Source organism: Syngnathus acus, chromosome 12, assembly GCF_901709675.1.
Source record: "Syngnathus acus chromosome 12, fSynAcu1.2, whole genome shotgun sequence".
NCBI classification, from domain to species: Eukaryota; Metazoa; Chordata; class Actinopteri; order Syngnathiformes; family Syngnathidae; genus Syngnathus; species Syngnathus acus.
In genome coordinates this window covers 8,597,987-8,612,835 of record NC_051097.1, presented here as the reverse complement: position 1 = coordinate 8,612,835, position 14,849 = coordinate 8,597,987, and the positions used below count along the sequence as shown (strand labels likewise).

The window sequence follows — 14,849 nt, the reverse complement described above, 5'->3', positions numbered from 1 at the left end:
AGTTTCCGTTCATTAGCCTGTTTATGGAGTTTTGCATTGTGCGTTAGCGACAAGCTAGCAGACGGCAAAGCTTTGGTGTTACTTTAAATATCGTCAAAATATTATAAGTCCAAAATGAATATTTGACAAGAATAAAGTCCGGGCCTACCTGCTTCTGTCTGGCTTTCAAATCCGACAACAACTTCAGGGAGCCGCTCCTCCGCCGAGAGAAAATTGAAGGATTTGGCGGGGGCTTTACTTAGGAGGATTTCCACGGGATGGGATTGTAAACGGAATTCCAGCAGCTCTTTGGACAGATGATGGAAGTTTTCACTCTGTGACCCGCATGTCTGCTCCAGGTCACAAATCTGGACCTTTGACAGAAAAGAATGATGAGAGGGCAAAATGAAGTGCAGAATTAACATACACGAGTCTTCGAAATAGAAGATTACAGATGTGCCAATTCCATCAGAGAGTCAATTAGAAAAAACGTCCCTTAAGAGCTGAAAGCAGCATTTTGTGCAAAATCCCACCGCAGTCTAATCAACACGTAAACGTGTGAAGTCGTCTGCACCGCTGCTCATATAACACGATTTACATTAAGCACCGCTATGGGGTAACTGGATTATACAACCTAGAGACATTAAATAATTCGTATAACAACAGTACTGCCAGAAAGGTACATTACGGTTTAGTTTTTATCAATGGATATTATTTAATATGTGGGGGGGGGGGGGGGGGGGGAATCATAGAGGGGAGAATACCTGAAACATTCTGCTGTGATTGTTCTGTTAAAAAAAAAAAAAGAAAGAGGGGGAGGACAGAAGCAAAGAAAAAAAAAAGAAATTATAGTAAAAATGAAAGATGATGATGTGAATGGAAATGAAAGCAAAACATAACGTTGCATTGTGGGAATTAGCAGACTGATCTCAGATTACACTCCCCCTACTAATCATTTTTTATTTACTTACCTCTAACAGTTGTACGGCTTGCTCATGGTCACGGTCTGCTTGAAGGCGGGCCTGGACGAAGAAAAAGAAGAAGACACACACTGACACATGACACAATAATCAAGATCCGTAGGGCTTCAAGAGGACAGCGCGCACCTGACATGCAGTCAACACCACTCACCACGGAGACAAGTTGCCTCGTACGCCTTTAATGAACTGTCACACGTCTTTCCAGGCAAGGAACACTAAGAACGGCTTTAAACTACAAAGAATTTGCTTTTCCTCACTTGGGATCATTTTAAAAACTTTTAAGAACCTTTTGGGGGATGAAGCATCATTTGGAATGGTCACTATTTCCATATTTTTAAGATCATCCAATTTTTAGTATCTAAATTGGTAATTATCAGGGATGAATAACAATCATGTGTGTGGGCAGAGAGCATTATTTGCCGCTTTGGTTACGCAATTTGCATTACCTGAGTGAGTCAGTAGAACATAATTAATGTAAGCATCTGCGCCCTATGATTATACGTAGGTGGCTGAACACATGGTAGTTAATGTACAGGCACAATCGTGGGAAGACATTTTAATACACTTGAACACTTAATTGAAGTGATTCACAATTTTATTTTACATTTCCAATGGTGTATAAATTAGCAATATTGAATACTGTGAAGCTGCATAAAAAAATATACAATATATATAATAATATACATATATTATATATATAATATATTATATATTTTTTATATATATACATATACAAATATATATGATTAATACACTAAGTGTATTGAATCCTTTACATTTTACAGTCAATGATTACAAGGAGGATTCGGTTCATTGGGGACAGCAGCTTAAAAGATATCAGACAACACGCCTCAAAAAAAAAAAATGTGTGTAGGCTACAGGAAAGACAGCTTGAAAGGAATATAAATTTAACAACAAAAAGGACATTTTTAGAAACCCAAGCAGGAAACGATGCGGCAACAAGCATTGTATTTTCCACTCAGTGGTGACTCAGCACAAATATCCATTTCCATATTCCAAACTAGATGTAGTGGAGATCATAATGCCTTGGTGGAGGTAATAATGCATTAACATAAATTAAATACATTTGAATGACAGTGAATGAATGACAAAAATATTATGACACTGAAGGAAAAAAATCTATTTTCGGCTCTTTTTAAGATCGCAAGTAAAAAAAAAAAAAGTTATATATCTACTACAATTGGTATTTTTTTCCATACCTTTTGCAATTGATGGATCTCCTTCTGCTTGGCCTGCTCATGCTCTGTTTGTGGCCGCTGCTTCTCCTCGACAGTCTGGTGCATATGCTGTCCAAATATGGACAAAAAACTGTAAATACCTTTGCACTCATAATAAAGACTCATTAATAAATCTAACATGCATGTCAAGTGGGGGGTTTCAGTATCTCGCACCTTTGGCTTGGGAGACGACCACTTTAGCCACGCCGCAACAATTTTTCACTCTTGTCTCCAAAAGCCTTTTTTGCTCTGAATGGCTCAGAGGTGCCCTAAACTAAATCAGGCAGCAGCCGCTTTGCATAATCACTGAGAGGCACTAAGCTACAGATCTGCGGAGGGCCTGTCTACGAATACTGAAAAATCACTTTTTTTTTATTTATTTTTTTAAAACCTCTGCAAGATTTCAGCAAATTGCTCTGACAGTACATTCTAGAAGCAAAAGCTGGCTTCATCGATTTACAGTCCAGAGACGTCGGTCGGCTATTTGATTCAAAGCAGCAGCTTTGCTGTCACTTCCGAGCAGGCCGGGACGAGACACAAACAATGGAAATCACATTTGGCCTAATGTGGGAAAGTTATTCTTAAAAGGTCTTTCTGGTTCAGGAAAAGGAACAATGTGATTATTGTACAGCCAGGAACATCTCGAGGTTCAATGTGTGACATCATCAGAAACACGTCTCACCTTGAGAACCTGTTCCAGGTTCTCCACTTGGCCTCGAAGTTGGGTACGCTGCTGTTGGGCCGCGTCTCTCTCCTGACTCACCACGGCAAGCGTCTCTTTCAGCTGATGGAAGTCAGACTGTACCTACGTGTACGACAAAAATGAAGAAATGTTTGCGGTTGCATAATTCATCGCTTTCGTGTCGTTGATTAAATGAGAACTAGCGAGTGAATAATACAATGTCTGTCCTCGCCACTTGTTCCAATTATTAAGGGAGGCAGTTTTAACTTTTGACTGCAGGGTTGATTGGGGGTTCGCAGTCGGAGCAAGAATTCATCAGCACATTGCCATTTAACGTTGATGAAAGCGCGCTGCTGACGTGAGCGTTAAGTCTGCCCGCCTTCATCACTCACACGCCCTAAGCCACAAAGTTTTCTACAAATGTGGCCTGGTAGGATCCCTCCCGACGCTGTATGCCAATCATCTCATTAATTAAACGAGCGCATGAGCCCACAAAAGATAACGCCGTGTATTTGAAGTGCACAAAACTTGCAGGGGGGAATTTGTTCATTGACTCTTCAGAATTATCTCATAATAATTATGGAAAAAGTCTTGAAATGGGCATAATAAAACTGCAGTAATTATTTGAGCTGTTTAACTAATTGGACACACAACCCACAATATTAAATTGCAGACATACTATATGTATGTATATATAGAATAAAATAGAATAGCTGTATCTTTATATATGTACTTATATGTATATATACGTATGTCTATGTATATGTACGTATATACGTATATGTACAATATATGATGCAAAACTTCTATTCACTCCTTATGTAGTCCTTGTTTGGATAGAAATAAAAACTTTCCTCTAATTGCTATGCTAAATATGCCAAATAAGCTTTTTGCCAAGGGTCAGAGGGATTGTCCGCACTCTTCCTTCATGCAATCTGTCAGGTTGGCAAGATGTTGGCCCTGCTTTTCCTTTTGTGTGTGTGTGTGTGTGTGTGTCGATTGTTTGTGCACAGATGGGAACCTTTTTGTGGAGCAAACTCGCAAGTGGAAGCCCTTGGATGGATGTCAAGAGCGACTCTTTTGTGAAAGACAACCAGGGTAGATTATCACAGATCATCACGGGTGGTCAGCGCCACTCTTTCTTTCACATGAGTGGAAACATCACCTGGTCATATTTGGATGCCTTCAGGTGACGGCCAATCAGCTGCAGATTGAGACGATTTTTCTCCTGCAAGGCAGCGTGGAGCTTTGCTCTCTGTTGAGGAAAAAAAAGTGCGCTGTCAGCATTAACGTCCAACGACATACGTTTGCCACGCTGTGTAACGAAATTCGTTATGTAAGCAACAGAAGAGACTCAGGTCGCTTCTGCAGGGAAGCGCCTCTAAGCTTTTAAAAGCCATAAAAGAAATGGAAAGAGGAAGGCAAAGACGTCGGGGAAGGTGGTGAGGAGAGTGACGGTTGCTGATTTGGTTGCTTGGATGTTTTTAAGAGAAATTGGAAAACTTTGAGAGGATTATAAAACCACTCAGGAGATGAGTGACACACTAAGGAAGAATTGTTCGGGAAAAAAAAAAAAGTGAAAGTCCGGAGGAAAGAAGTCTTAAGGGACAAGAATAAAATCGGAATGTTACATTATGAAGTTTTAATATTGGGATATTACATTTAAAAAAATATGACTTTAATTTCTCTCATTATATTATATTATATTATATTATATTATATTCTTTTAATAGTCTCATAATATGAAGTGCTTCATCTTGCGTGCACAAAAAAAAAAAAAAAAAAAAAACTGAAAAATCAAGACAAGGAAATTTCCTGTCTAAGCAACTTCCTGTCTGCACTGTGCACTGCTCACATTCATGGCCACAAGTTGTCATGCCGCTGGCGCTGCAGGTACTCAAGCATTACATAATTACGCCAGACTCAAAGTAGGCCAACGCTCTCCTCCCGTCACAGCTCGGAGCACTGCAGAGTGATTTCAATGTGACCGTCCGGTCATATCCCGGCATGCACGGTACTACGACTTCATGCAGGTTAAGGAGGCTACAAAAACTTGCCGATGTATCCTTAACCACATAAACACGGTTTATTGTGCAAAGTGCTGTCTCCGTGAGTGAAAACCTTTGTTTTTATAGGTGCTCGGTTTTTTTTCTCTTCACGCTTTACACTTTGCTCACAAAAGTAGAAGGCCTTGTGTGCCTATTCAATTCCCAGCCCTGTTCCCCGGTTACCATGGCAACGATGTTGGTACTCGCCATTGGCCCAGCGAGAAAAAAATAACGAATAATATATTCAATAATAAATAAATAATAATAATAAATATAAATATAACCAAAATGATATTTTTCTTGACCTTTAAAATAGATTGATTGATTTGTTTTAATAAAATGAATTAAAGATTATAATATGTTTTCTAAAATAAACAAACCATGTCCTCTAAAGATGAACCTGACAGTTACTCCAAAAATAGTGTTAAACTTTATGGACATATGTCAGATGTCCAAAAACAAAACAAAAAAATCAATATCAATAAGCCTTGTAAGAAACGAGATGCAGGAGCAGCTCACTTTGGCTGCTCATCCATCTTTTTAGCATGGAGGGCAGAGAGCAGACAAGGACAGCAAGACTGCTGAGAGTCTTTTTATTTTGCAACATGAAACTTCTACAAAGCACACCTCACTCTAGCGCCAGCCAATGTTGGTCTTGCTAATTGGGTGATCTGTGCTAATGTCCCGGGACGTATGGCAAACAAGCTTGCAGTCAGATGGGATGCAAAGAGAATAAAAAATAAAAGCAAGGCTTCTTTTTTTATCAGCCTCGGGAATAGCCGGGCTTGTCTTTGCCATTTCCAGTGAATCGCACATTCACAGCTCAGCTTAACACCCCAGAACATCTTGTAAACACATCACTGCGCGGCAAAAGCTGAAGGACACACACTGGACCTCGTGCCAATTGGAGCTAGAATTAATACGCAGACGCACAAATAAACACGACGGTGTAGCTGATAGCACTGATAATATCATCTTGGTAATATATATTTTTTAATTGTCTCTTATCTTTGCTAGAACACGCATTTTCTCAACCCACGCTGAGTAACATTTTCTTGCAAAACTAATTTATTTAGCCTCCGGCCCAAAATCTGTTCACAGTAGCCAACGTCTCAGCAGGTGTGTGAACTTCACTCAGAATTCATTTGGCTTCATTTTGGTTTATGTAATATTTGGAGGCAAGGGTCGCTAACCATCGGGGACAAAAACGGAGTTGCACCTGTTTGCCAAAAAAGAGTTTTTAACCACAGCCTAGTTTCAGAATTATTCCGACTGGGTCATCCTACAATTAAATCATGTCGGCTTTTTTTTTTTTTTTTTTTCCCAGGGAAAATCTTTATCTTGCTTCCTACATTTAGGTTCGTGTCGACACTCTATTCTTAGCTGCCTGCATGATTTATTTACGGACTAATGAATGTTTTCATGCCGTGCCTGTGAAACGTTGACTAAAGGGAATTAATTGTAACAATTAAATGAACATGATCTTGGATTAGTGTAAATTGGAAACCAGTGAGTGTGTTTACGACATAACCAAAACAATAATTGAGTACAAATAAGACAGATGCAACTTAAAATAACATGTAAAAAAAAACAAATGTCGGAATCTCATTTTGGTTTCATCCCAGAAGGCAAAATACTGTAGATAGAAAAGTCAATTAAGACATAAATAGACAAACTTAAACGGAGGCCATATTGCTTCTACCAATATACCTGTGAGCGTAGTTTTGCACTTATGGGCTTGCAGATGGAGTCCAATGGAACCAGAACCATATTTCAACCCTAATCACTGCCGCAGCGTCGACTTCAGGCGTTTCTAATGACGCTTTTGCGCATAATGTGACAACACAACTCTGAAAGCCATTATTCCCAATGAGCCGCAGAAAGCCAATCGATTCATCGTATTAGTTTGAAAACGGTCAAACACTACCACCTCTCGTGTTCGACATCCATCCTTCCTGCAAAATAACGCCCAGCTGTGTGATTAACACATGCGTACCGTTAATGCGGTGCGCCACAGGGTGGATTTTAAATCGGATCTATCCATGACCATAATGTCACGGATAGATAATTCATCCGTTTTTTTTTTTTTTTTAGCCTATACCGCTACTGTGTCTCTACAGGTGTTGCATTAAATATTTACGAGGGGTTAATCTGCTTTAGAGTACAAATATAAATACTATATATGTTTGTGGGTTTAAAGGTGACAGAGGAGTGGCAGGAGGAGGCCCGGCGCCGACGTCAAGAGAGATTAAGTTCTCCACTACGTAAAGCGCAAACATTGTCGTCATTGGGCTCACTCTTCGTCAGCATCCCCAGTGAGTCATCCCCAGCTCACTTCCTGGAACGTTTGCCAGTGTGCTGTTTGTTTTTTCGTTTTAATCCGCCGCTGCGACGGTCGTATTATTTGATTTTTCTTCTCTTTGTCATATAAGTGCCTTATTTCTTTTTTATACTTTTTCATTGAATAATAATTTTCATGCGTGGAAGTCAAGTCGTCTTTTCCCATTAGGATGAATGTAAAAGTCATGAATGCGTTCCAGCTTCCTCAAAAAATTCAATAGTACTAAAAATGCTGAAAAATTTTACAGTATTGTTTTATTTACTCTATTGTTGTGCTTTATACAAATATATCAGAATAAGTCAATACAATCTAAACAATTAAGCAATTTGTGTATCTTGATTATTTGTGTGTTTTTGTTTAATAGATTGTTTTGTTTAGTAGACACTGCCTTCAAATTAGCATCTTGCCACTAGATCCACCATATGATGTGGCTACGTATGTTTTAAATAAAAATGTCAAAACTACAGCCATCCTTAAATTATGGTGTAGATTTAGCTCATGCGAGCTAGAATGTCTGAGCCGACATGTGACACGCTATACGATCAAATGTACGAGGAGCCGTCATAGGCTAAAACATTGACCCTTGAGAATGCAAGTGCCTCCCGGGAAAATGAGGGCGCAGGAGTATGTATAGCAATGTGTGTGTGTGCTGTATGTATGTATGTTCAAAGACGATGGACGCAGTCGATGTGTGCGAAAGAGCACTACAAAGCCTCCAGTCACATTGATGACAAAACACTTTTGATGTGAACAGGACCTCACGTTCCCCTGAGCTAGGCAAAGCACATCACAAGGCGGGGGAAAGAAGAAGAAGTTCGGAGGAAGATCAGTGTAATGCTAATGAGGAGCCCGAAAGCTGGTTAGGGATTACACGTGCTTGGGTGGACCTTCATGCACGCTTACAGAATTGCTCGGGTGGGATGTCTTGCTCCAAACACCAATAGGCGCGTGCAAGCCGGCATCTCGATGATCAAGCACGCACAAAGCTAGGATGTCAACTTGGAAGCAAAAAAAAATCTGCAGGCCACCACACAAGACGCTGCGGGTTCATATTGAGAGCCACAATCTACAAACACTCGCGTGACCCCAATTTTGGAGGGAAACATACAAGTATTCACAGGCGCTAAATAATTCACGCCTGACCCCGTTGCACAGTTGCTAAAATGCACAGCCTGCTAGAAATACACACAAAGCATTCAAGGGTGGCTTTCATGTTTTTTTTTTGTTTTTTTTTTTGCAATCTGGATCCACACAGACGAGCGTATATCAGCAAACAAGCAGAAACAAATTGGCGATACCAAGCAGAAGAAAATGTGTAAAAATAGGGATTCGACTGATATGATTTTTGATTTGTTTGTTTTTTTGTCTAGGTAGGCGGAATAAAATTGCGATAACCGATTAATCAGTCCAGATTATTTGTTTTTATATATGAAGCAAAATATTGACAAAACTAAAATTATTTAAGGGGGAGTATGATGTTGCGTGTAAATAATTTTTAGAAAATCAACAAAGTTTTTCTTTTTAAGGGCACGATTGTTTTTTCATTTTATGTTTAGCTTGAAAGTAAACTTCACCCGGGAGTGTCAGCAGACATCTTGACACCCTTGTTTTTATTATTTATTTTTTCCCCACAGAAGAAAGATGTTATCAAAAGGCTGCAAAATAAGGAAGGCTCAGGTGTTCCAGTCCCAGCGGCTCAAAGCAAATCGGTGAGAGTTACAGCAGAACAAGAGCTGTCATGTCACCTGGAACAGACTTGTGTGTGACATTGTGAACTCCTCTCTGGCTCCTTCCCTCAATAGATGCCCTTTCAGCACTAAAGCCTCCCCACTGCAGATGCTATCAAGAAAGACTGAGCAGCAAGACAAGTAAAAGTGAAACAAAAGCGCCTGTGAAGAAACACGAAAGGAGGAGAAAAATTAAATTACCGGGGGACACCCGATTAGTGATGTGGAATTAACAGATCTTCTATCAGCATGTGTCTTCCCTGAAGGGCTCCTCTCGCCTGGCGTGGAGAGATTATGTAGCAAAACAAAAAAACAAGCTACTTTGAGCCGTGGCGCGGTGCTGTGCCAAAAACTCTAAGAGATCGTATAACTTCAGGATCAATGAGGCTTTGAGGGATCCACGGGAGTTTCCTGACTTTTAATAGATTCTCTGTAAGATGATGAGGCTGGACAGTTACATTAGTAGCCATCCATTTTATAAAGTGGCAGTCCAAATTTGGGTCGTGGTCCAACTGGAGCTGACCTTGGACAAGAGGTGGGGTTAACCCAGGACTAGTCGCCAGCCAATCCCAAAGAGCATAGGCAAGTAATTCTCTAAATCGAGAGGCTCTGCTATTGGTATGTGGGCTCCCTCTAGTGGTATACAAAAGCATCACCGAATTAAACACAGTGGCCAGAGGAGCGCAGAGGTCCACAACAAACTTTAATTTCCGCCTCATCCCATTCACGATTGACAATGGTGACTTTATTTCCCCGAATTTTTCTTCCTGCCGCGTGAGCACTCATAGCGAACGATGAGGCGCTCTAAAGCGTCCACACCAAGGACGTTTCAGTAGATCAAAACTAACAATAACAAAGTCAATTTGAAAATGAGTGGTTATACAAAAGATAAACTGAAATTATAATATGAAAATGCCCTCATTTTCAGAAAAATGCATTTTCAGGATGTAGCAATAGCTAGCTAGCTCCAACGTACTGCCAGTTGCATTCATGAATAAATGATTATTTGTAATATCATGTTATCTGTGTTCAAGTAGATCACCTGCATATCAAGCAGAGCCCCAATTCAGTTTTACGACTGACTTTCATCCGACATCCACTCTCTTTCGGCCCCGCCCGCATCCATTTTCCTCCCGCAGTGCTCCATCTCCCCTTCAAATATGTCTTGCGTGCATGTTGAAGAGCTGCCAGGAAACGTGAGGAGGAAAAGTTGCTTCAATTTCATTCCCTTCCGTGCGCTTCCCGACGGCTAAATGGCATCGACACTTATGGCGGGTACACTCGCAATCAATACGGGACTCGCTCGTCTTCGGGCCTAACTATGGAAGCCTCACATGTTGCATGAACAAGCAGGCAAAAGGGGGAAGGGGGGATGACGTGGTTGCTACAGAGACGGCTTTCTTGGAGATATCTGGATGATAGAAATATTTACCATAGCTGATGCTCTTTTATATAGGCCAAATTTAAGCACAACATTTGGAAGCTGCTGGATGACTCACAGAATGTTTCGGGTTTCAACTCAATACATGACACCTTCTCTGCGTGTGTATTTTTAAAAAATATTTTTGTGTTTATTGTTATATCACCACAGTGGAGGAACTGTGTCATTTTCAGATTATAAAAGGACAGACATTTTCATTTTTGTAGTCCACTCATAAACCAATAACCAATCCAAAAGGGGCGGAGCCAGTTCTGGGTTATTTTGACCTAAGAAGTTAGGTCAAAATCAGAAATGCAAAAGCTCATATTGACATCACATTGAATTATCTTTTCTATACATCGACTTATACAGGAAAGCCGAAGTCTTTGCGATTCCCACAGTGATGACAAATGACATGAATGTGCAATGAGAGCATACGGCGTGCATGCGTGTAAATAATAGAGTGAAAATGCGTGGGTGTGATGATGAAGAAAGCTGTCATGTGGAATGCTGCAACTGTGTCGTGAGCTCGTACTGGACTACTGTTTGAAGGTAACTGATACAAGTTCTTTGCTTGTGGCTCTTTGGCCAACCACATTTCCACGACAAACCACAAGGCGGTGACGTAAAAGGAACCTTGGGGAGTTGCAGCGTTTAAAGAGATGTCATCAATAAAAGCAGAAAGAGGTGACATCACAATTTTTAAAATCCATGTGTGCCAATCAGGCATTCAATAAATACTCCATATTAAAAATAATACTAATACACAATAAAATGAAGTATTTTTTTTTAAAGCAAATAAAAATATCTGCTCTAAAAACTCATTCAAACTAATGATATTTAAAAAAAAAAAAAAAAAAAGAAAAAGATGAAAAATCCAAACCCATTATAACCTTGCTGAGTAGACATGAGTGTGTTAAAACTCCCAACACCTGGCAGCATGCAGGAACCAGGAAAAGCTCAGGTTACCAAAAACGGTTCACGCTCACACACACTACGCCCACTACACACACACCAGATCAATTCATTTCACAAAGCCGCCACACATTTAACCCCCCCCATACTCCTTACTCGAACATGTGTACGCATGTTTCCAAACCAATAACGTCACTCCCTCTACATGCACACAAAAGAAAATAATAATTACAGCTGAAGACAAACCCCACCCCCTCGCCGTAAAAACACACACACACACCCATCTCCAAACAGGTGGCTCAGCTTTTAAGTCAAGAAACATAGACTAAAACATCAAATCCCCCAGATTCCAAATTCTTCCATCTCTCTCTTGGACATCCCTCCCTTCATCCCTCCTGATGTCACATGCAGTCAGGTTGCTCCCATGCAGCTTGCCAAGCTATGCTAACCATCCATCCACTGTATCAAGGAGGCTACCAGATGAAACACTTGAGAACAATCAATCGGAGCAGCAGCAGTGAAAAGACAACGAGAGAGCTTGCTATTTACCGCGTGAGGCTAACGGCGGCACATGTTGACCGAGGTGTCGCTTCCTTCCTCTTCCCTTTCCTTCTCTGGGTGGGGAGTCGTCAAACGGCTGCAGCATCAGCAGCAGCATCAGTGGCAGCTCCGGGGCCTGCGTCTTTCTCCCTCCCTCTCTCTCTCTCACTCTGACTCTCTCTTATCTCCGCCTCCATGTACCCCCCCCCCCCCCCGGGCTCCGAAGACCCTCCTCCTAAACACCCTTCCTCCATGGTTCCTTCCCCTCCACTCTTCCTCTGTGCTCAATTTCCTCTCTTCACGCTGTTGAATGATAATCAGCCAGCCCCACCGGTGGGCTTCTTTTTTGGATGTCTCGGCAAGATGCGGCGAATAAGAACGACCCCCTCCCCACCCCGCCCGACCTCCCTACGGTCTCATTAGCTCGGAACCTTTCGGCGTGACACTAACCGAGCATCATCTGGATTGATGCCGCATTCGTTTTATTACTTACACAAAAAAAGGCGTCCTACGCTGATGACTCTCTGTGGTATTATTAATAGAAAGTAGATCCAAGTCGGTCGGCAGATTTTAGAGAGGAGGCCGATTTGATGAATGCTGTATATTTACACTTTTCATTTAGCGTGAAATATGAATACAAGCCTTTCATGATAATCAAATACAAGCTCCAATATAAAAACCTTCAAACAGGATTCAACGAGACACATTATAACCCTGTAAATGCGGAATTATTGCGCAATAACAAGGCATCCAAATGAGACATTTTACTTCTGACTTTTCATCCACGTGGCTTTTTCTTTTTTTTTTTTTTACTCGCGAACCTTGGAAGCTTATATAATGTTGACATTTAAACGAGATCCTTTTTACTCCATCGGGATGAAAGCGCAGCCTTGCTGCACGATTGCAAAACCAATATCTAGATTGACCGCCCAGAAGATGCCCGGGCTATAATTTCAAACTGGCAGGAATTGCTCTGATTTACATCACATCAAGTTAGCGTCGAGCAGGCATGAAGCTGCGCAGGCCTCTTCGCTGACCTCAGACCACCCCTCTGTCTGAATAGGAAGCAAGAGGGGAGGGGCGGAGCGGGGTAGTCCAAATTGGCATAAAAAGTGCTGTAAATACATGCGAGCAAGATCTTAGGAAAGAAATAGAGTGAATCATGTGTTAGGCAAAAAAACTATATTGGGTGTTCAAAACAGAAGCAACAGCTTATATGATGGCAAGGTCGAGTGTATACAAGTGTTGCCATGGAAACGTCATTCAGGCTGACAGCTGTGGCCTTTTAAGCAGCGGCCGCACAAAACACAGGTCACCTGATACAACGAGGGTACCTTTCGTAAACTGTCTATCACTGATAGTTTCCAGGTAACCAGTGAATGGATTCTGTTGAAGTCTCTTCTATATGGTTTTTGACATTTACAACCAGATAGCATGATTTGAACAAGCGCAGATACAGAAATAATCAAATTGCTGGGATCAAACTGGCCTCCAAGCCATGTTTAGTGATAAATCTTTTCTCTGGAAAATGTTCATTTGTTAGCTTGGCCGGATGGCTGAAAAGCAGGATTCATCTAATCTCCACAAAAAGGTTTTAAACTTTTTTTTTTTTTTTTAAACTAAATATTTGCAGTAGAAAGCAATTTTATTCAATTGAATTGAGTTAAGTTCCCACAAACAGCTAGTTTGGAACTCGCTCACAAAATCACAATCAGTGTTGCCAATTTAGCTATTTGGTCACTTTAAAAAAAAAAAAAAACGTTGCTATAAAAATGTAATTTAAAAGCTACAGTAATTATAATTGATCAAATTAATATGAACAAATGTGAAAAGCTATTTTAGCACCACCCAGTGGCAATTAAGAGTATGACATGTAAAGTCAATATTTACTTAGCACAGGATATCACTTTTTTTTTTTTTTAAATAACTTCAATATTAACAAATATGAGTAATTGTGCTTTCAGCTCCACAGTCTGTGTGTTACGTGCACGATCGATACTGAAAACCGGATATTACTAGGTCAGCTTTTGCATCAGTGTCAGCCATCAAGTTGTCACTTCCTCTCCACCATCCAGTGTGCGCTCGGATGGGTGTGTTGCCAGGGCGACCGTTCGCACGCCTTGCCATCCGAGACCACCTGGGAGAGCGAGGCCTCTGTATGCGCCAGTGAGCGCATGGACGTACTGTACAGTGCTAACAATGCCAAGGCGCCCACACACAGCTGTGCACAATAGCCACTCTACCACATTGCCATCCATATCTATAAATAGGCGAGCAAAAAAAGGAGGCATTTGTTGACATTGCTAAAACAGATAAAAAAAAAAAAAAAACATGGCTGACGTGTGAAGAGTAATTTACCAGTTTGCGGTAGCGCTGCTTCTCTTGGCGAAGAGCAGCCACTTCTTGTTTTAAAAGTCGATTTCTCTCTTCCAGGAGGCGAAAGCGACTCGCATTTGGAAAAGAATGGCCGAGCTGGGATGAGATTTCCGGCTTTGACTGAAACACAGGAAGTAAAAATTTTAAGTAATATTCCTGCACAAAAAATATATAAACACACACACACATTTCTAATAAATAGCTGAGGCCTTTTAATGAATATGACTGTGAGCGGTCCCAATTGTGTCATCCACATTGGGGACCTCGTCCCTTATACCCAAGGAAACAAGCAAAGCTCTTCTGACAGGACTTGCATCAGAGTTGGGCAACAGTGGCGTGCTCATCCTCTTTGAGGTCATCGCAAGTACTGACAAAGCTTAAACTGAGTTGGGAGATTTGGGAAAAAAATACACTCACACATTTTGAGCTTTGTAAGCTTCGCAACCACTTTGTCTTTCAATTCTTTATCATTCATTGCAAGAAGATGTGAAGAGATGCTAATGGTGCAAGAATGCTGAGTGTATGATAATCACAAAAAATTTAATTGGGGGTTTTTGATATCACTTTTTTTTTATCGGAGGCCAAGTCAAGTGGTTGATGGAT

General features: G+C 40.9%; 1 protein-coding gene across 9 annotated transcripts in view; it reads right to left on the bottom strand.

Annotated features, from left to right (window-relative positions):
- The window catches only part of si:ch73-287m6.1 (RIMS-binding protein 2), a 28,084-nt gene that overhangs the window by 9,890 nt on the left and 3,345 nt on the right, over positions 1–14,849 (bottom strand). For 7 of the 9 annotated variants that reach the window (XM_037265712.1, XM_037265717.1, XM_037265716.1 and 4 more), the window contains exons 3-8: positions 14,229–14,366; positions 4,045–4,134; positions 2,880–3,002; positions 2,180–2,266; positions 951–1,001; positions 149–353 (exon numbers count right to left, since the gene is read on the bottom strand). In XM_037265712.1, coding sequence (XP_037121607.1) covers positions 149–353; positions 951–1,001; positions 2,180–2,266; positions 2,880–3,002; positions 4,045–4,134; positions 14,229–14,366 — 694 coding nt within the window. Of the gene's footprint in view, positions 1–148; positions 354–950; positions 1,002–2,179; positions 2,267–2,879; positions 3,003–4,044; positions 4,135–11,879; positions 11,888–14,228; positions 14,367–14,849 lie in introns of those variants that run through there. The other 2 variants (XM_037265713.1, XM_037265719.1) reach the window with 2 other exon arrangements.